This window comes from Oculina patagonica, chromosome 1 (assembly GCF_052425735.1).
Source record: "Oculina patagonica isolate OP01 chromosome 1, crgOcupat, whole genome shotgun sequence".
Taxonomy (NCBI): domain Eukaryota; kingdom Metazoa; phylum Cnidaria; class Anthozoa; order Scleractinia; family Oculinidae; genus Oculina; species Oculina patagonica.
The window spans coordinates 32031575-32054169 of NC_135758.1; the positions used below are offsets into that span (position 1 = coordinate 32031575).

General features: G+C 38.3%; 1 protein-coding gene across 7 annotated transcripts in view; it reads left to right on the forward strand.

Annotated features, from left to right (window-relative positions):
* The window catches only part of LOC144664463 (uncharacterized), a 135082-nt gene that overhangs the window by 79418 nt on the left and 33069 nt on the right, over positions 1–22595 (forward strand). For 3 of the 7 annotated variants that reach the window (XM_078525663.1, XM_078525678.1, XM_078525671.1), the window contains exons 1-3: positions 16444–16539; positions 20702–20785; positions 21016–21617. In XM_078525663.1, the coding sequence (XP_078381789.1) occupies positions 20763–20785; positions 21016–21617 (625 nt within the window). In that variant the 5' untranslated portion in view covers positions 16444–16539; positions 20702–20762. Of the gene's footprint in view, positions 1–2055; positions 2153–4691; positions 4755–5773; positions 6376–8711; positions 8970–9279; positions 9376–9871; positions 9968–10297; positions 10370–10931; positions 14985–16443; positions 16540–20701; positions 20786–21015; positions 21618–22595 lie in introns of those variants that run through there. The other 4 variants (XM_078525657.1, XM_078525618.1, XM_078525610.1 and 1 more) reach the window with 4 other exon arrangements.

Here is a 22595-nt window from a genome sequence, read left to right on the forward strand (position 1 = left end):
CTAATAGCTCCTGGGTCTCCGAGGATGGCTGCATCCAAGTGTTGTACTTTCCTATCCGGGATACTCTCTCAGTGATCAGAAAGATTGTTTGTTGCTTTCAACTGAATATCTGGAAAAACAACCTTAAAGTAGTGAAAGAATCATGAAAAATTATTGTTCCCCAAAAAACCTTCACTTTTTTCTGTTTCAAGTTGTTGTTTTGTGTTTTCAAAGGCGTGAAGATCTCGGGTAAATTATTTGTCAGCAGACCCACGACCCATGACAGTTAGCTACACTCCTATATTTCTATTTTATTGTTGACTTTGTAAATTTTCCACCAATAAGATCGCTTACAAGAGCAAACAAGAAGAAGAAGAACCTTTCCTGCCATACTTATCACTTATATTTTTATTATGCTTATCATTTCGCTATCCGGAAACGAAATACTAGAGACATTAAGCATGACGTTATGCGGCAAACGGCAAACGCGAGCTTGTCTTTACCTTTTTATCGAATTCTTAAATCAATCCCTCATAAAATTAGTGAAAAAATCGCACATTCACGACAAACACAAAACTTCTCATTTCCGCGTACTAACACCAAACGGAAGACAGCAGAAGTTGAATTTTTGCCGTTCGCGGGAAAAATAAACGTCATGCTTAATCTCTCTACTATTTCAATTTGAAATAGCTGCTTGTTTACGTTTGTGTTTGCTCGGGATCGGAAGGTGCATTAAATTAACGCGAATATTTGAAATTCGCGTTAAATCATGACATGCATCATCAATTTCCTATAATAGAGCAGTTTTCAATTGAGTGTCGTAAAGCCAAAACCAAAGTAATTACTCCAGCCAATCACAAAGGACACACACAATCCAGTGAACCAAACAAAACTCGAAGCAAACACATGTAGCTGGCACGAAGAGCGGGAAAACGTGCGCGAGTGAGTCACGATAGGTTTTGGTTTTACTTCTGATTGGCTGAGAAAGTGGTGCGAGATTTTTAAGCCAATCACTATAATACCCTCGAATAAGCGCCGCATTTGGGACAAAAAAGTTAATAAGCGCCGCAGTCCCGATGCGACGCTTATTCAAGGAAATCCGTTTTAACTAAAAACAGCACTACAAAGCAACTCTAAAACAAAACTTGGATATTTCTTTCCATCAAAAGTGATGTTTTGCAGTTCAAAGTGATTGTTTTATGCGCTTTATAAATTCATTATCATTATCATTATCATTTTACCGCTTGCCCATTAGTTTTTACTATCCAACATTCTTACAATACGTAGTTCTGTAAAGGCCGTGAACTTTGCCAGGACAGCTAACGCTACTTCTCTCTTCAGTAAGAGACGAATACTGACAATCAAAAGACGCTATTTCAGTTAATGTAAAGGATTAGATTCTTTGTGGCGTCGAAATTTTTATTAAGCGCCGCCCTCGAATAAGCGCCGCACTTGAGGCGCCAAAAATTTAATAAGCGCCGCGGCGCTTATTCGAGTAAATACGGTAAGCTAAAACCAAAACTAAATTACTCTGGCCAATCAAAAAGGACGCGACGCCGACCGTCCAGTGAATCAATCAAAACTCGAAGCAAGTACACGTAGCCGGCGGAAAGTGCGGGAAAATGTGTGTGAGCGAGTCACGATTGATTTTGGTTTTACTTCTGATTCTACAAATTTGTTTTTTTAATACCGCCATCATAAAACGTACACTCTATCAGGGCGTGGTTGTTAAAAGGACGATTTAATCCAGGCTGAGATAGGCGTGAATTTGGAATTCAGTTTGAATCAATTTTTCAGTAAGATTTTCTGTTTATATTTTCTGTCCTCCAGTTTTGACGTCGAATTTCAAACTCTACAAAATACTAGCAAAGAAAAACCCTTTTATACAACCAGAGATTAAAACCTTGATCACCTTCAAATCGTTTTCTTTTATTTTCCCAAACTTGGAATTGGAAAGAGCGCCTTATTCTGCTGGGATCTGGGTACCTGTCAGGAGCTCCTGGTACCCGTTCATTCCTGCCGCCCCCTACCCCACTTCGTAGCTCTGATTCTTTCAAGGTCACATGTTTTTTGCTGGGGAAATGCGCGAGTTGAGAAACATTGAGGTTGCAAGTAATGGCACTTACATTTTAGTTGATGGCATTTGGTACAGTTTTGATCCTGAATTTTAACGGTAAGTGTTATCTTAGGGTGCGTTGTTGATTCTTATTGTCGGTCGTCTATTTTCAAGGCTCTCTACGATGTTAAATTGTTGGTTATTTACTCTACTCGACTCGTGTCTCTGCTACAAAATAATGTTCTGTGTACCGAGACTGTCTAAATAAAATACAATAAAAAATCCCTGTTACTGAGTTTAGTGTGTTGCATGTGTGTTTGTATGTTCCAAAAAGTCAAAATATCGTTCGAATAATTTCTGCAAATATATTTATCCCGGAAGTTGCTAATTTCAGTGCATCTCATGAACGTTCGGAATATTAAAAGTTTAACGTCTATTTTATATGCCTTGAATACCAATATATTGCAAGCAATTGTGCGCTTCGACTTTATAGATGACCACTTTTACATAGGTCTGGGCAAATTTACCAACAATTTTCTTTAGCCGTACAAGCTTCAATACAAAATCCTGAGTGACTATATTCAGTTTAATTAAGCAGCTTCGATCTCCTATCATCAATTCTTAGAACTTAAAACAGTTTTGACTATTAAATATCCTCCTAGCCCACAGGTATCCCAAGCTCATTGTGGGCGAGTTGTTATCACATTTTGAAATAGCGAGGAAAGTCACTTGTTTGTCACGACTTCATTACTTGTTTTTATGCGACTTTGTCGCTTGTTATTAGTCGCAACTACACCGCTCGTTTATTGCAACTTCGTCGCTAGTTATCGATCATGACTACAAGTCAACTCTTAGGAGCGAGGTAGTCGCAATTGATAACAAGCAACGAAGTCGCAATAAATGAGTTACATAGTCGCGATCGATAACAAGCGACGAGGCCACATAAAAACGAGCAACAAAGTTGTAACAAGTGACTTTCCTTGCTATTTCATATTGAGATAACAGCGCTCACATAATGAGCTTGGGATACCTGTGCCTACTCCAGTATTCACCAGCATGCATGTTTCCTTCTGTCATGTATGGCAGATAAGGCAGTGAGATCAGGGACAGACCATGTTAAAGTGGTCGGGCTTAAAATCCGGCCAAGACAAACAAGCATCAGGAGTTCCACCATTTATCATGCTATTTACAACATCATCATCATCATCGATCCTTTTCGCGCCATTGGACGCATAAGGCCTCAAACCAGTTTACAACACCAGTAAATAATTACGGGGTATAACGTAGCTGTCCTCACTTGGTATACCATCCAATACAGTAAAAGATGAGAGGTCAGCTATACAGACACTGTCTGTTCTCTGCTTGTGGCCATTTAACATTGCTAGGTTGCTAAGCCTTTTGCCACCCATCCTTGGTCTAAGTGACGTCTTCATACACCAGGCAAATTAGAATAAATGCTCGCAAGTAGTGCTGCTAGCAGGATTTACAGCAAGCAGCTTTCAGATAGTTTGGCTTTCCTAAACAAGAATCTTCTCTGGTTCTGGAACCTTCATCACCGCCGACAGGATGTCCTTAAAACATAATATCTCCTCCTCCTTCAACATAACTTACCACTATTTTCTTTTCAAAAATTTTTGTGTGCTCATGAGTGGGCTAGCTGGCTAGATCTCAGTTTTTACGGCCTAGATCCTGGTAACTGGGTCGGAAATGTTTCCATATTAACTCTTTATCATGGTTACTGGGATGACAATTTCTTTGCTTAGGCTGTCTTTACACTTGTAAACATTTGTTTGGTTCTTTTTCGCTTTCACTTTTCATTGATTGTCTTTGTAAATATCACTGTACCGTAAATGATCTAATAAACCCCCACTCTTAAATAAACACCTTGTATCTAATAAACGCCTCCACTGAAGTGTATTAAGTTTGTATTAGACACTCCCCTCTAAATGCCGGGGCGTGTCTAATAGACGCCCCCCTCCAAGAATCACCTAAAAAAAACAAGTAAATGCTCCATATGGAGTAAAATCGTGCAATTTATTTAGTTTCTTGCTTGATGCGAACATCGAAGAGGCCAAAAACAGTAACAACACCAACATGGTTGACCCAGATGACAATGAAAACGTCGATATCCAACTATGAAAAACATCTCTAGGCTTGGCATTAGTGCAGATTAGATTAGTCTCCTACTCGCCAACTTTGTTTTGTATCATACTCTGATCTGCTAGTAAACCACACATCCTATTTGCTTTGTTGATGTTGTTACAGTTAAAGTGTATAAATAAACGCCTCATATCTATTTAACGCCTCCCCTAGGACCTCAAAAATTTAATAAATGCCCCGGGCATTTACTAGATTATTTTCGGCAGTCGGGTGCAGTAAGCAGGCTTAAAGTGGCTGCTTTCAGAAAACACAAATAATCAATGGCACTAAATACGAATGTAATTCTCTATTTTCCAATTGCCCATAATACACTTTGTTTGCCCCCCAAATTTTGCATAAACTATTGTTTTCAAATTCTCTTGGGAGGACTGCATATTTTCAAAACAATAGTTTATGCAAAATTTGGGGGGCAAACAAAGTGCATTATGGGCAATTGGAAAATAGAGAATGAGGGTTACTTTTGAACATTTCATTATTTGCTTATTTCTTTTTTCAGGTGTTGCTTAGAGACATGATTATATTATTGTAAAATTCATGGGATGGCAACAGCTGCCTCTGGGTGAGTAACTAGTTGACAAAAAGAGTAGCACGCACAACATCCAGAAGTGTCCTCTCGAATACGCTGTTCCAGGAAATATCCACATACCCCCTCCATGGAGAGTCTCTGAAAATTATGAAGGGGAGGGGGATTTCAAAATCCAAAACTTTTAAAGGAAACTGTGAAGCTGACCTGGGATTTCCAGAGGAAGGGGGGATTTCAAAGCAAAAATCCTTCGGTGTGAGGGGTATAATGGACATTTAATGGAATAATTTTACATGTATAGAGGTATGACACAAATAGAAAACATTGTAATTTTGTGCATGAACTATTTAACAATAACTGTGTAATAATAGTAATAATAATTATTATAATATGGAATATCCCATGAGTCACTCGAACCTTAAGACGAGTTTGTACACCAAGAAGATGCAAGTGACATTTAACAATAATTATTCCACGAGCATGCATTGGGTATGAGATGGTAGATAGCCAACGAGGCCCGTAGTGCCAAGTTGGCTATAACGATCTCTTATCCAACAAGGGCGAGTGGAATAATAATTATTGTTTTATTAAAAACGCCCAAGAAATTGCAATATTTGAGCTTCCCAGCTGTTTTGGTTGACGCGTATCGGCTATCATATTTGTGGTCAATGGTATATGAGCTCATATACCATTGCCTGTTAACCAATCAAATTTTAGGAATAGCAATATATACCATTGCTAGTTTTTAATAATCCATATTATTTTAAACTAGCAATGGTATATTGTAATTCCTGAGTTAACTAGTATTGTAAGTTATGTAATGTTAATACAGTTGGTAGGTAATACCAGTATAATTGTATAACGTATTGTCAGTATTGTTAACAATGTTTTCTTGTACTGTTAGTAATGTAGTTAATGTTAGTATTGTAAGTAATGTTAGTTTTTTAAGTAATTTGTGGTATATATATTGTAAGTAATGTTAGTATTGTAAGAAATTTGTTGTTCTCAATAAAAAAATTCTTCTTTGCTTACATAATATATATTTATACCTTTAGGTCAAGCCATCTTGGTGTGACAGAAAATCAAAAAAGATGGCTTGTAGCTGGAATAGCTCTCAACAAGATCCTTATCCCTCAGATACGTCCATTTGTTGAACAAGGCATCAATACTGAATACAGCCGCCTTAAGACAAGCCACAATATTCATATACAGAGCACATCTGGGCGTCTTCAACGGTGGCCAGCTAGAAAAGTGTTGAAGTATGAGAACATCAATGGAAATGATGTTCATCCCAAGCTTCCTGATGGAAAGTTCAATTATTCTCTGTTTGACTGTCAAGTGACGTCCCATGCTGACTTTGCCAGGCTGTACGTCCAGAACTTCATGGCACACTTCACTGTCTTTGATGACCACTGTGATGCATCAGCTGTGTTGACGTTGCTTGGTGGGGTGCCTGTGTTCTCTGCTGCTGTACAAACTGCTGCAGGTAATGTCAGAATGGGGAGGAATGACTGGGCGCACTGTAACTTTAGTAACTGGGATCAAGCCAAGTTTCAACAAACCTTTTGTGAGATGCAACACTTAGTGAGTGTGATGGCTCTCCCTAGTGCAGATGAAGGAAAACTGCTTGGAGAACTTAAAGACTGGGAAAACAAAGGTAACTTTTTTAAAAAAAAATCCTAATTTTCATCAACTACATGGCAAATAAATTTGAAAATTTTGGACAAACTATTTTTGAATGAGCACTTATATAAACCTCAGGATTATATAACAGGAATATGTGATTTGACCAAGGTTTTGATTTATCCTGTTAATCAGGGTGTTCATTAGGCATCGGGGATCGGAGAATTCTCCGGCTACTATGTAGAATTCTCCGGCTAAATTTCAATGCCTTTAGCCATTTTTTTAATTCAGATGTGGAGCCTTTCAAAAAAATTATTTTTCGTTCATGTAAATAATGTACGGCGTTGAAAATTGTTTATATACATCTTGCTGAAATAGACATGTCACGGACATTAAAACCTCTTTGTCAGTAATGAGTAATTTAAACGTCTTCCGACTTTGATTAAGCTCTGGCTTTATACTAAAATAATAATCATTAAATTTGGTACACTAATAAAAGAAAAACTTATCGACGGTTTGTGTGGATAATTTGGTTAGCGGGTTATTTTACGCGCGAAAGTCTTGTTTTTAATATAGAGTGAACTTAAAATAGAAGTTAATGCTTAAAATAGAACAACTGAAATCGACAAAGTCACGAAAGATAACTGGACCAAATAAAAGCCAAAAGCAATGAACTTCAATTCGGAAAAAACTATTTTTGTGATGTGCGCTAGTATGCAAATTGGAGATGTTTACGATATCTTATATGAGTGTCAAATTACCGCTAAGGCAAATGCAAATTTCGGTAATTTCTGTTTTAATTATGATTTGAGAAAAGTTAACTTTTATTTATTACTGTACAGGGAACAAAGATGAAATATTTATTGATAATACTTTGTAATTCATTTCATTCAAGAAATTGCTTTTTAAACTAAACACGCAAAGTTTTGTGACTTTTGTGGTGAGAGCGAATGCATTCAATTATTTTCCGTCTGGCCTGTTGTCGCCCGGTTGTCGCCGACAGATCAAAAGCGGGAATATGTTCTCACGTCTCGTGCGGTGCTATTTTATAGGTTTTATTATTACAATGTGTATACTTGTCTCAGAGAGAAAGAGAGAGGATTTCTCACCGACCATGTCAAAAATAACACATTTTTTTGCTCCTACGAGCAGTGGTAGTGGAAAGCGCTCAAATGCAACTTCAACCAGCGGCAACAACAACAACAACAAAGACGAAGAAGACGAATCGCTGGAATCGCCATGAATATTAACCCAATCATTAATGAGGAAAAATGTTGAATTTCCTTGATCAGTTTGCAGCATTTTGAGAAATAGCTTTTATTCGAATGTTCAGATTTTACTTGGTATACGACATTACTCTTGGAGAAGAAGAGCTAGAGCTCTTGTGGAACAGTACTTGCTTGTTAATGCAAAGAAGAACTCAACACTTTAGAACCATTTTCAGGTGTGCATTGTTTGTTTAGTCGCTAGCTAGAGAGAATTAAAATTTGCTGTCAGATAACAGGAAATGGCATCTCAGAGGATTCAACAATCCAAAATTTCCTGGGGGGGGCATGCCCCCAGACCCCCCTAGTATGGAACGAGCTACGCTCGTTCCGTGAAAGAGCTTCGCTCTTTAAAAAAAAATTCTCCGGCTACTTTACACTATTCTCCTGCTATTTAAAATATTAATGAAACCCCTGCTGTTAGAACTACATGTAAATTGTACACTGTATGTACACACCGCCTATTTGTACAAGCCAAAGAAAGGTTCCAATTCAATATCCTGACTGAAATGTTACCATACACCAGAACAAAGAAAGGGCCTTAATTTTCGCGATTTGGCCAAAAATACGCAATTAACATAAAAAATACAAATATAGAAAACGTTTGAAATAAATTTTTGCGAGTCTTTAATTTCGCGATTTTTTGAAAATCGCGAAAAGTAAGTCCCACGAAAATTAGTAACAATAAGGTAGTTGTGAGAATTTTTCTGAGTTTTCCCCTCAAATGTCTAAACATTTTTGTGCTTATTCTTAGCTCAATTACCCCGCTTGCTCTGACCTGGGTATTATCAGAAAGATTTTTTCCTCATGCAGAACTTGAGTGTTGCCTTTTTTGGTCAAAGGTGATTATGTTAGAAGTGGAACAAAGGGCCAACACTCAACACAGGTGGTTACAGGCATACTAGTGCCAACATCCCAAATACCCCTTCGAAAATGGCAGCCCCATATACTGGTATACTGGTACCCCCAGGGAAGAAAATAATCACCTTTGGTTTTGTATGACCTTGTCTTAGAACTTCTGTAGAAAATTGTCTCACTAAATTGCTACATTGATAACTGGTACTGATGCATGCACTGATAAGTTTTTGATATGTTTTGTTTGCAGGAACACATCTGTGCATGAATTCCCCTGTAGAACCAGCACTGTTACAACTGGTTCAACAAGAACTTAAGTCACTACAAGATTCTGTAAACAACATGTCTGTAGAAGGTGGAGAAGAAAAGAGAAAAGTACAACATGAGCTGCAAAATGTTGCAACAACTTTGGAAGAGATGGAACGCAGAATGCAACGAGTGGAAGATGGTCAGCAGAGCTTAGAACATCGTACTGAAATACTTGAAGGGAGAATAGATGATTTTGAAGGTATATAAGTTAAGTAACAATAATTCGACGGAAACTGATGAAAAAGACTGCTTGTAGCAATGAACGCTTATAATATATCTATTTATAAAAGTCCTATAACTCACACTCAGAAAATATTAATAATGGAATGATATGCCAATGTAACCTTCTTAAAAAGTGTGTGTTAATTGGTACCTGATGTCACCAACAGTTGTATTTGAAGTAAATAGAGCAGTGTTGTTTGAGGGCGTTCCCCGTTTGTCACACTTTGTTACATGTGAGTGAGCTCTTGTATATTGGGTTTACACTGTAAGCTGTATGTGTATTGTAGGAGATGTAAACCAGAAAATGGAGAGGCTTGAAAGCAACCAGCAGAGCACAGGGAGTCGCACTATTCTTGTTGAAGACAGAGTGCGTCATCTTCAAGGTGATTATAGCAAGGAATTTAGTTTTTCCTTTTATATAAACTATGATGACTTAAATACCCCCACAGACGTAGGGAGGCTGTGCCAATCCTTTGTGGCTTAGTATTTAAATGCAGTTTCAATACTCACTCAGCCCAGCTAAGTGGGTTTTTCTCAGAGTTCACATTTGGAAATCCAGTGTTCTCCTACATTTCAGGTCTTACATTGTAACTTATTTGTGCATCTTAGGGGATGTAAGCCAGAGGATCGAAAGACTTGAGGGCAGCCAACAGAGTACAGAGAGTCGAACCATGCTTGTTGAAGACAGCGTACATCATCTTCAAGGTGATAATTAATGGGATTTAAATGTTATCCTTTGATGTAAACTAAGATGTCTTATGCGTGGTTTATTGTTTGAGCTTTCAAAAGAGGCTGTGGCAATACTGGCTTTGCAGCTGCGTATCGAAATGCACAGCTCAGTTTGTTTTTCTCTGAGTTTACGTAGTATGTGTATTGCAGGGGATGTACAGCAGAGGATGAAAAGACTTGAGAGCAGTCAACAGAGTACAGAGAGTCGAACCATGCTTGTTGAACACAAAGTGCATCATCTTCAAGGTGATTATAGAACTTAATAAAAATTGTTTACTTGCATGAATAATAATGAGATTTGTCGGGTTCTCTTCACTTTGGTGTGTTATTTTCTTTTATAATACATGTAGTATCAAGTCTTCACTGTTTGCAGGACTCATCCGAGACCTCATCACACAGGCATTGTATTTTAGCTACTTTGAGTAGATTGTTAGCTGCTTTCTTTTAGTTGCAGACATCTGTACGCACTTTTTGTAATTTATTCAGTTTTGATAATGATGACTTGACTTAAATCTACTTTCCTGAAATTTTTGCAATAATAATTTTAAAATCCTTTCTTTCTGATCGTTCTCACAGAACAAGTGGAAGATTTAACAATATCAAAGGAATCCAGTGCATCCACGTGCCGAGACAGTCCCACGCAACCTGGTATGTTTGTTGTAATTCTTCGCTATAAATAATAAAAGCAAGAAATTTGTAGTGGTATTTCCAAAAGCGGAAAAAGAAGTCTAATTTTTTAAAAATCCTTTGAATTGTCGTCCCCTTGATTATCTACAGTCACACTCTCCAGATCGGGGTGCATCAGCTAGACAATGGACAATTGGGAGCTGGGCCTTCTATAAACAGGTTGAAATGTAAAGAACCTCCCGCGTATCGCTAGGATTAGTTTTGTAAATAAGTGAGTGTGTACATGTACATGTTAATAGAAGAGATGGTTTATGCTAACCGCAGTAGAAATGTTTGAAAACTGTAAATCAGACAGCGACTCACTTAACCTTCTCGGAAAAAACATTTCTGTTAGAAATCAGCCTTAAACGTATGTTATACTCACTTTTACGTTGCTTTTCTGCATTGTCAAGATGATTCCTAAGGAGGTTTTGCTTCGACTATTTTCGTGACTTAATTTAATATTTATTTCCTGGCATAATCATATTTCTCCAATTGCAAAAGTTCGATTTTACTTTTATGATGCTGTCATTTGTTTTTCTAGCCTTTCCAGATAAACTTGTGGAGCTAATCAGACGGGACTACAAAGGTGCTGCTTTGTGTCCCTTTCCATGGTGCGAGGATGAACTACAACTGGAATTGTCTAACATCTTTACAAGGTTGAAGATAGTCAGTAAGGAAAAAGAACGAGCAAGGCCAACAGATGACATCGTCAATATGACAGATGTGTTCAAACCACGTAAAGAATGTGACAAACCAAGAGTGGTGCTGATTGAAGGGCAGCCTGGAATGGGTAAAACCACGTACTGTCAGAAGCTTGCATATGATTGGTCTGTGGAGAACATTTCACCTGAAGCTTCGTTTCCGAAAGTGGAGATGCTGCTTCTGCTGAAGTGCCGTGACATGAAGACTGCCAACATCGAGGAAGCTATTGATGATCAGCTGCTGCCACAAGATGCTAACAAGAGGGAAAAGGAAAACTTCTGCCAATTCATTCGCTGTAATCAATCTAGAATCCTATTGATTCTTGATGGATTGGATGAATTGCGTCGTGATCTGTTCCAGACTTTCTTACCATTGATTAAAGGTAAAGTCTTTTCCAACACATATCTCATGTTAACAGCTCGGCATGAGGCAGGAATGAAAGTGCGACGACACTGTGATATCCTCCTTGAGATTGTTGGTTACACTGATGAAGATGCCGACAGTTACATTACAAAGTACTTCAGCAATCACGAGGATCCGAGACTCGCTACTACCATGATCGAAAAATTAAAGAACGACAGTCAGCTCAGGGAACTGACTGTTAATCCACTGAACACAACCCTGTTGTGCCTTCTTTATGAAGATGCAAAAGGAGTTCTTCCTGCAAACAGAACTAAGTTGTATAATGAACTTGTGTCGTGCGCTCTAAGGAGGAATTGTGCAAAGAAGGGGGTTCCCTTGGATACAAGAGATCCTGTGGAGAGATTTTCAGATCAGCTGAATCAGTTAGGAAAGGTGGCACTCCAAGCTCTTATAGAAGATCGAATGTACTTCAGTGAAGACGAGATGAAATGCCACTCAACCGATTTCCTGCTATTATGTTTTCTTTCCCGAGAAGCTAGCGTAAGCAAAATCAGGCCAACGCCATGCTACGCATTTACACACAAAACCTTTCAGGAATATTTTGCAGCACTCTACATGGCCCAGGAGCTGCTTACTGGTGACAAAGCTGAAAGGGACACCCTGCTAGCTAAATTCAGTCCTGTTGACAAGTACTGGTTTGACAAGTACTGGCAGGTATGGGAATTTCTCTTTACAATGGTAGTAAGTAAGAACCACGATGACGCAATGTATCTGTTATCGCGTCTTTGTGCTTGCTTCTACCACGAGAAACCCGAAAAGTTGATCGAAACCAAAGAGGACGCTGACATAAATGCTCGTATTTGTGAAGATGCTTCTTACGACTGGGTTATGCAAGACATAAAAGAATATAGTATGAAAGAAAAAGTGGTGCAACATTTTTTGGTTAAAACATTTCAACTTATCGCTGAATGTGAAAGTGATGAGAATGAGCTAAAGGATTACCAAAAGAAAATGGTACATACACTGGCACACTGCCTTCCAGTGCATAAATTTGAAGTTGGTCGAGATCAGTCACGCGGTTTCCTTGTTCTTTCTGAATACTTAAAAGCCAACTGCTCATTGTTAAATTTAAATCTTTCTGGCCAATTAGACGAGTCGGCATTACCAATCATTAAAGTTGTTCTTCAGTCTGATCATAAGCTGGTGCATTTGTGTTCCTCCGGTACTCCCGTCTTCGCAACTGGTGTCGATCCTGATTTGTTTTACCGCTTTCATGTGCCTAATATGTCTTTCGACAGGTACTTGGAAGCCAAGGTATTAGCAGAACTTCATTCAAATCGCACTTTGACACATTTAAGTGTACGTAATGGCTTGGTTTTTGATCCAGGAGCTGAAGCAGTTGCGCACGTTATTCAGTTCAACCGCAGTTTGACACATTTGAATCTTCACTGTAGCTGGATCCAAGATAAAGGAGCCACAGCCCTTGCACAAGCTCTTCTATCAAATTGCACTTTGACACATTTGAGCCTGCCCAAAAATTGGATTACTGATCTTGGAGCAGAGGAATTTGCAACAGCTCTTCAATTCAATTACAGGCTGAAGTTTTTGGATCTAAGTGGAAACCAAATCGGTAATCGAGGTGTCATGGCACTTGCTAAAGGTCTGGAGTCTAATATTACCCTGACCTGTTTGAATCTTCATGGTCAATATGAAAGGCGTAAGGCTTTTGATGTTCCACGTAAATTGATAAGTGAATCAGGAGCATCAGCACTTGCAAAAGTTCTTCAAACTAATTGTACTCTGACATATTTAGATCTTCAGGAAAATGCGATTGGTGACTCAGGAGCAGCAGCTCTTGGAAAAGCTCTTCAATCAAACCACTGGCTAACCCATTTATACCTGAAAGGCAATGAGATTGACGATCGCGGAGCGAAAGCCCTTGTAAAAGCGTTACAGCCAGGAGGTACCTTCACACAGTTGAATCCAGATCAACAAACTTACGTCGATGATTCAGGAGTAGCTGAAGTACACTTTTCCCGTGTAAAGGTTATTCAGTCAGATGGAACCTGTGGCACTCAGTTGACCCATTTAGATCTTAGTGGGAACAAGATTAGCTCTACAGGTGCAACAGCCCTCGCAGACGCTCTCCAGTCTAATCGTGTTCTTGAGCGGTTGGATTTGAGTTCCAACAAGATTGACTGTTCGGGTGCAGCAGCCCTTGCAAAGGCGCTACGATTTAATCGTAGTTTGACACATTTGGATCTGAAAAGTAACGATATCGGTGATTCAGGTGCGTTGGAATTTGCCGAGACTCTCGAGTATAATTTTACTTTGACCGTTTTAGACCTGACATCAAATCCAATTGGTGAGTTAGGAGTAGAGAACCTTAGACTGGTTGACCAGTCCATTTGCACCGTAAAAAACAGTGACCCGGCGAACCACTTGTAATATTTAAACTGATTTTTTTTTTTTAAAAAAAGGCGATCAGCTGAATTAAGGTCTTAGAACCAATAAACCTTTGGAAAGCATTTCCAAGTTCGCTCGTTGAAGTCTGCTGTTGGCAGCATAAAGACAAGCTCTAATGTAAGTAAACTGTCAATTTCATTTGGTGTTAACGTGGTTCATAATTTGTAGGCATAGTATGAACCTTTTTTGGAAACCAGACCTCTCCCAAATATTTCAGTAGAGAAGCTAATAGCAGTCTCTCGATGGACGGTGAATGTACGTCTATGTTTTTTTTATTTTATAACAAGACATGAACGACTGCAATCTCAGCAATTGTGACGCGTCGCATAACGGAGAAATATTCTAATCATCGCGCCTGTAACAACTTTACATAAATAGACTAATCGGTGGAAGGTAGTCGGTCTTTTCTCTAAGTGTCCAACGAGTGGTTTTATATATCCGGGAACGCGAACGCAAAAGGACCTCGCGCGTCATTTGTGAACCCTCGCTCCTCGCTCCCGGAATCATTCCCGGATTATTGAAAAAAGTGTTAGCTTAGTTTAAAAATAAGTAATAGTTTACAATACCAAGTGACGTTAATACGATGATTTTGATATATTTATCTAGGTATTCAATTGGAAACCAATCAATGTATACATGCAACTTGTATGTTACTTAATTTGAAGTGTTATATTTGTAATTTCGACAAATTAACCGTTCAAGCTAGGGGCATACCTAGCAGCAATTGCCTCGAGTATAAATAAAGTGTGTACATTTGTATGTAAGTTCGTAAACATTTGAAGTCCATCGCCTCTTGCCCGCCTTCTGAGGGCGAGGAACGACTAGCATTTCAGGTTATTCTCTTCTTGTCTTCCTTTAATTAAGTATGCTACTGTTTAGAACCTGTTTCAGACATCTCATTTTACTCGAATGTTTTATTATCCAACTCTTCTTCAGAGAGAACAAATAACGCGCGAAACGAGTACAAATATCTCACGATATTTGTACTCGTCTCATTCCCCCCGACCGCGCGAAAGATTAAAAAACGTGGCAAGTCTGCATTTTGGGAAAAGAAATCGTTGGATAATAAAACTTTTATTAGTGTGTAGTATTGCTGTACATTTTTACTCATCATTTGTATTTTGACCTGCCCTTCGGGCTCGCCAAAATACTGCATGACTCGTAAAACTATACAGCGATACTACACACTAAAATGTCTAATAAGATATATTTATTCCCTCACTTTCCTAGACTATTCACAAAATTCACTTCAGTCGCAAATTTCGCTCGTTCCCCGCCCCCGCCCCCACCACCGCCTCTCATGTTTCGGACTCGTGCTGGCTCTTGCCGTTTTTTTTCGCGTTTTCTTGGCGTTGAATAAAAAAGAGGCTGTGAACAGTCTATCGCTTTCCACCATCTGGCAAACAATCCGTTGTCCAGTCTCCTTTTGGAATTTCGGGACAGCACTCAACTGGAAACTGTTTCCGGGATGCGAGTTTTTCAGACAAAAGGCTTGCTGCCTTTTCAGGTGTACAAAACGAAACGGGCACGCTCGCCACTCGTGCTTCGCGTTATACACGAAAAAGTAAGGGTTTGGTTTTCGGTAGAGTCTCCCTGTATAAAATTTTGTTGAGTACGGCCCCTCCATACGCGTAGCCTTTTCTTTTTTCGCGGGGAAATTGCTCGCAGGCTACCCCCTCCGGGCGATAAGTTGCAATAATGAATATCCCTTCATGTGACTGGGTAATAATATTGAGCAATAAAAATTATTCTGTCTTTACATATTTATGTTCTACTTGATGAAGTATCAAATGATGTCTCAGATTTTACCTCTAAGTGTAAAGGGGGATTATCTAGTAAAAGCCGGTAAGGGTTTCTTTAGTCCTCCTCCATTCTTTTATGTTCCTAAATTTATGTAACATGTAGTGGTCATGACCAACAACAAACTTGACTGATTGAATGGGCTCCTGCTCTAAGTTTTAGCTAGTTTTGCCAGGTGTTTCCAAAATTGACAACAAACGTAACGATGTATCCGAAAAAAGACTGATGTTCATAGGAAGACACTGATTAACTATCAATTGAAAGTTCGTTGAAGTCATAAGGTAGCCTCTTACCACAGACTCTCTTTGCGTTCCCCTACGAACGAACGACGAGCAACACGTGACGAGGGCAAAGAGAGGAAGCAAGATCTCAGTCACACTGAAATGATGATAATTGCGCTCACCAACTCACCTCCCCCTCTCTTCACCAACAAATATAGAAATCTTCCCAACCTCGTTCCACATTTCCCCGAGGAGAGAGGGCCTGGGAATAAGGTTGGAATTTTCCTTCCCCCAAATCATTTTGTAAATTGACCAACAGTTGCTTTGGTCAACTTTGAGAAGTATCTTTGACATAGTAGATCACAGAATAAGAGCATTAACATTGGGATAAGGATGTTGAAGAGAAACGTCTTTCCATGTCTTCTATGCCTACTACTACCTCACCCTACCCCTCTTCGTAGTTCTGAGAGGCGTGCAGTTTTGGTCACATGACATGTCTGGCTGGAATGCTGCCGAAGCCCGAAGCTTGTGCAGCACCGAAAATTTGCGGAGTTTGCTTTGAAGATGGCATTTGATGTGCTTTAGATCATTTCAACGGTAAGTGTTTCTCAATTTTGAAATATCGATTCTACTTTTGTCTTACCTAGCTCTCGGATATTGTTTATTCGCTCGGTATCTAGCTAATCAGTAAGCTTTTGTTACTAGTGTCTGGTGTTTGGATCGTAGGTCGTAGCTTATGGAGAAACTTATCTGCGATGTGTCTCTTAATACAATTAATAATCCTTTTCTTTAACTTTCCTTAGTTCGAAATCTAAAACATGCCGATTTCTAGTGGTAAATCTATGTGCAATAAAGTTAAAATATCGCTCGAATCTATAGTTGTTACAACATATCCCGGAAGTAGCTTTGAATTTATTTGTACTTATTTCAGGACCTGAACAATCGATGAAAATCGATGATCGGAAAATCAATCGATCAATCGATGACAATCGATTAATTACTGTTGATTGGCATCGATTGGCATCGGCCAATCGATGATCAATCGATAATCACACTTTGGTGGTCGCGAACTTCATCGATTGCCATCGATTGGCATTAAACACACAATCAATCCGAAGCATGAAGTAAATACTTACGTTGTTTTGTAAAAAAAATAATAAAAGCTCCTTTCCATTGAGATGAAGTTTACATCATAAGCTTTAATGTTTCTGTTTTTCATTCGAGTTTCCTACTGTTTGCTAGCGCTAGAATTCCAAAGACACTTCGTTCTTCCGTGACCGAGTCAAAAACATTCTCGTTCCCATAGCCCTTTCGTTTCTCTTAGCCGGCTGGGCCTTGGCACGAGGAAACAAAGGGCTCTGGGGACACAGGATTTCCAGTCCTAGATTCTAGGACTTCCGGTCTTCATGTATGCAGTCATGACGTTTCAAAAGAATGTATGAGAGAGTCGTTACGTTTTCGACTTCCGTTTAGGAATTCTTTGTTCCAAACAGCCAATCAAAAAAATTTGAATTTTTTCAAAAATCCTATGTCCCCAGAGCCCTCCGTTTTCTCATGCCAAGCCGGCTAAGAGAAACGAAAGGGCTATGGGGACGAGAATGAGTCAAAAATGGCGGACGTGACAGGCGAAACTCATCCCCAGACTCCCACTGTTGTCTCGTTTTCGTTCCGACGTACGGACGACGTATTTTTGAGTTCTCTTTGCTACTGTTTGATTTGAAATATTTCGGACGAGCGAGAAGATGTTTATGGACTACAAGACAGAGTTTTAGAAAAATTACATTGTACTAAGACAGCGAGGAATTCTGTAAGTTGCGATTTCTATTTACTTTGCCAGGAGTTGGTTCGAAAGCAAACCAGACCTAAAAGTGTACGCTTCGTTAAGTTGATGGAGGCGAATAAGACTTAAGCTCAAAACGTTTGTTTTAAATAATTATTGCCTTATTACTGTTAAGTTAGTAAGTTTCTCGTTGTATTGACATTTTTTGGAAAGGTTATCATTGTTGTTGCTAATAAAATATAACATACAAGAGAGACCGTGTGTTTTAAAGTGAACGTATTTAACAAATACTAGTCAAATGAAAAACGATGGCAGTTAAATGATCGATTGAATTGGTAATCGATGATATTGATAATCGATGAAAATCGATGTTAGTTAATTGATCGATTGTCATCGATTATCGATGAAATTGATAATCGATGACAATCGATAATCACAAAAACTTTAGCGATCGATTGTTCATCGATTATCAATATCAATCGATTAATTGATATCGATTGTCATCGATTGTTATCGATTGTCATCGATTATCGATTCCATCGATTGTTTAGGTCCTGTTATTTATACAGTGTATTCATTCAAAATATTTCTTGATTTCTCATTGGTTTACAATCGGCTAACCGGCTATATTCATACAAGGTATGACAAAGAGAGTGCAATATACAAACACTTGTGCACATGTGAACATTTAATTTTCATGCATAATTTGTGTAATTTACCGGATACTTTATACTGTCAATGTTAAACCTTCTGTCAGTTGTAACAGAATATTGTACCCAATTAGTCCACAACAACACAGCGTTATAAGACTGCGACGTACAGTACTTGGAATCTTATCCTATGTTACATCGGCTGTTATTTAACAGAGTAACAGAGTACCTTATTGTTAGGTACTTATTTTCGCGGGAACTTAATTTTGCGAAAATGGAACGGGCATGTTTCGTGGGACTTTATTTTCGCAATTTGGCCAAAAATGCATAATTAACATAAAGAATACAATAAAAAACTTTTAAAATAAATTTTCGCAAGTCTTTAATTTCGCGATTTTCAAAATCGTGAATATTAAGTCTCGCGAAAATAAGTAACAATAAGGTAACAAGTAACGAGTAACGGAGTAACAGGAAACCGAGTAACGGGAAAAATATTTAATAAGTTAAAAAAATGAATAATATATATAAACAATACAAAAATAATTGCAAAAAATCCAATTTTAGATTATTTTCATTGATAATATGAGTACGGTAGAACCCCGGTAACTCGAACCTCGGATAACTCGAAAAACACCGCTAACTCAAATAAACTTCCATTGCCCTTGGATTTGACCCCACTTTTCAGTCATTTTCACTCAGTTAACTTGAACTTGGATAAATCGAAAACCCCGCTAACTCCAACTAAATTTTGTTTCCCTTGATCAAAATTTGGGTCAAATTTACCCTGATAACTTGAAATCTGGTTTTTGCAGCTCGCCGGATGCCCATTGAAATATCCCATTAGCTCTTCTTGTAATCACTAGTCAGCAATTTGATTTTAATTAGAGCAACGAATAGATCAAGTATCTGACTGAGTCATTTTCCACTCTTATCATAAAAATGTATGATCGTGTGAGAGTTTCCGACAAGATAAGTTTAATTTGCACTGTGCTGTCTACTTAAGTGCTGAAAAATCGATAAACTATCAATTATTACCTTGGCAAATTGAACATTCAATCGACCCTGATAACTCGAAACCCCGCTTACTTGAAGGAGAGTTTAAGTTACCGGGGTTCTGCTGTATTTGTTAAAATACACGATTTTCCGCTCTTTTGCTGTTTGTTTTAATCACAGCTTGCCTGATGGTGTCATCTATCTCTTTCGGGGGAAATCGGTATTTAAATGGAATTTTGAGTCTTACATGTATTTTAATTTATTTTATCTGAATTTGGCATGGACGTCTACCGCAAAATTTACAGTGACAAATTATTTCATCAAAATAAAACTAAGATAAAATGTGTCCTCTCCAGCTTAGTCACAATCCTTACCATTTGATAGGTAAAGCAATTTGCAATTCATAAAAACTCAGAAATTTTAATACACCCGCTTTCAGTTACGCGCATAGCAGCCATCTTTCAACATCAACAAACAAGATGTATCGAAATTCACCAATCGCAGCCCACTAGCATGACCTTTTCGAACTTGTGGACTGATTTGCATGAAACAAACACCAGTATGCATCGATTTCAAACAGCACGTCAAAAGATACCGCCTGTAGATTTCGAAAGCTTTTTACTTGAGTAAAGGATGAATAGTTCCGCGATTGAAGGAGATCTGGAGTGGTTCTGATAAAGACAATGTTAAAATTTGCTTTCTTTCATTATTTGAACTTTCGCGTTTCGGATAAATTATGCCACATCGTAAAAATCGATAAAAGCATACATACCAAAACCCTTAAGAGAGCCCAAAAATGACCTTGGATTAGCTTAGCCATGCTTGCTGATGAAAGAGAAAATCCCTTCAGCCATTGTGTATTTCAACAAATAGTCATAAATAATATTATTATCAATAAAAATAATGTAAAGTTGATTTTTGCAATAATTTTTGTATTTTTTTTATTGTTTTTATATATCTTTCATTTTTATAACTATTGAATTTTTCCCCAATTACGTGGTTTCTCGTAACTCGGTTACACGTTGCTTCGCTCCTCTGTTACATTGAACGCCTAGCATCTTATCTCAACAATGGATTGAAATCCAACAGATAACTTTGCCTATTCTCATGAGTATACTCTTTTGTTTCACCTCGTTATCAACTCAACACAGTATTTAGACCTATCTTTTATGAACATATTTTAGTCTGATGATGGTATAGTTCATACCGAAATATAACTATTTTCCAACCCCTTTCCTCTTTCTTGCCAGCCCTCCCCCTAGGTACAACCAGTGAATGATCAGTAACTATGGTAATATTTGCTCTATCTGTTGACAATTTTCTTATTTACCTGTAGGTGTCACTAATTACGTGATTAATGGGATGGTCAAGCAATTCACCATTGTAAAATTCATGGAATGGCAACTGCATCTGCCTCTGGGTAAGTATAATTTGCACGAGAAGTGTCTTATAGAATTTAAAAAAGAATATGTGTATAGCAACTAGTATAATAATAACAACAATAATTATTAAAAATGTGTCATCTTCAGAACCTTCTTCATTTCAAAAGGCCAAACAGCATTTCAGTGTTGAAAGTAATATGCATCAGAAATTGAGAGGAAGTCACCTTTTGGTTATTTTGTAATCTTGTCACATAATTTATTCCTTCAGGACAAGCCATCTTGGTGTGACAGATAATCAGAAACGGTGGCTTGTGGCTGGAATAGCTCTCAACAAGATCCTTATTCCTCAGATACGTCCAGTTGTGGAACAAGGCATCAAAACCGAATACAACAACCTCAAGACCAGCCATAATATTCATAGACAGAGCACATCTGGGCGTCTTCAACGGTGGCCAGCTAGAAAAGTGTTGAAGTATGAGAACATCAATGGAAATGATGTTCATCCAAGACTTTCTGGTGGAAGATTCAATTATTCTCTGTTTGACTGTAAAGTAATGTCCCATGTTGACTTTGCCAGGCTGTATGTGGAGAATTACATGGCCAAGTTCACTGCCTTTGATGACCACTGTGATGCATCAGCTGTGTTGCTATTGCTTGGTGGGGTGCCTGTGTTCTCCGCTGCTGTACAAATTGCTGCAGGTGATGTCAGAATGGGGAGGAATGACTGGGCACACTGTGTCTTCAGTAAATGGGATCAAGTCAAGTTTCAACAGAGCTTTATTGACATGGAACAACTGGTAAGAGCCATGGGACTACCAAGTGCAGATGAAGGAAAACTTCTTGGAGAACTTAAAGACTGGGAAACTAAAGGTAATGTACATACAATGTCAATGTGAAATGTGATTTGACCAAGCAAATGATTCAGTGTATTGAAATCAACTTGTAAACTGTACATGTGTGTACACACTGTACAATCAACTCCCTCTATAATGGACAGCTTCGGGACCACAGCTTGGTGTCTGTAATAGCATGAGCTATTTTCAGTAATTCTTATTTGCCGGGACTTCAACTCCTGTCCATAATAATGGGGCGTCTGTAATACAAGGAGGTGGCTGCAAGTAAGGCAAGAGTTGACTGTATATGTGTACAAACCAAAAAAAGTTCTTTTAGCTGTAACAGTGATATAGATATGAAAATAATGATCACCTGCTACAACTGATACATGTACGCATATGCAGATAACCTACAACAACAGAAATTTGGAAAAGCTTTAAACTAAGCAGTTTCCAGGTCAACAGCCTTCCTCTGACTTCATTTTTAGTGCAGAATGCACTATTGTGATGATTTGTTGAGATGTCATTCACTAACATAGTAACCCACTATGGTGTAAACTTTCAACAACCAATTAATTATTTTATATCAATTAATTAATTAGTCCTGTAAAAGGGGTAGGGGGTGTTTCCTCGACTGAAGCGGTTAATAAGTTTACCAACATCTCAAAGGACTCTCGGTTTATTGCTGTCTCATTTAGGGTTGTATCTGATTTACAGCTGTGAGTCTTTCGAAACCTGTATCAATATTACAACGATAATTATATATAAGAATTTGCCAAAGTCGAAGGATTACATATTTACTGTACATACCCGATGGCTCTTATTTAGGTCTTTATCTCTCATTAATTAGTGATTGTAAAGTAATCGTCACAAATTAAGATTTCGTTTGCAACGAAACAGGGGGTAGGGAACATATGTGTGTTTCAGAAAATGCTATGCTCTCCTTGTGGTACTACTCTTTCTATTACAAAGTACTTTGAACTAAACGCATGCGCAGATTAGTTTATACTGAAAC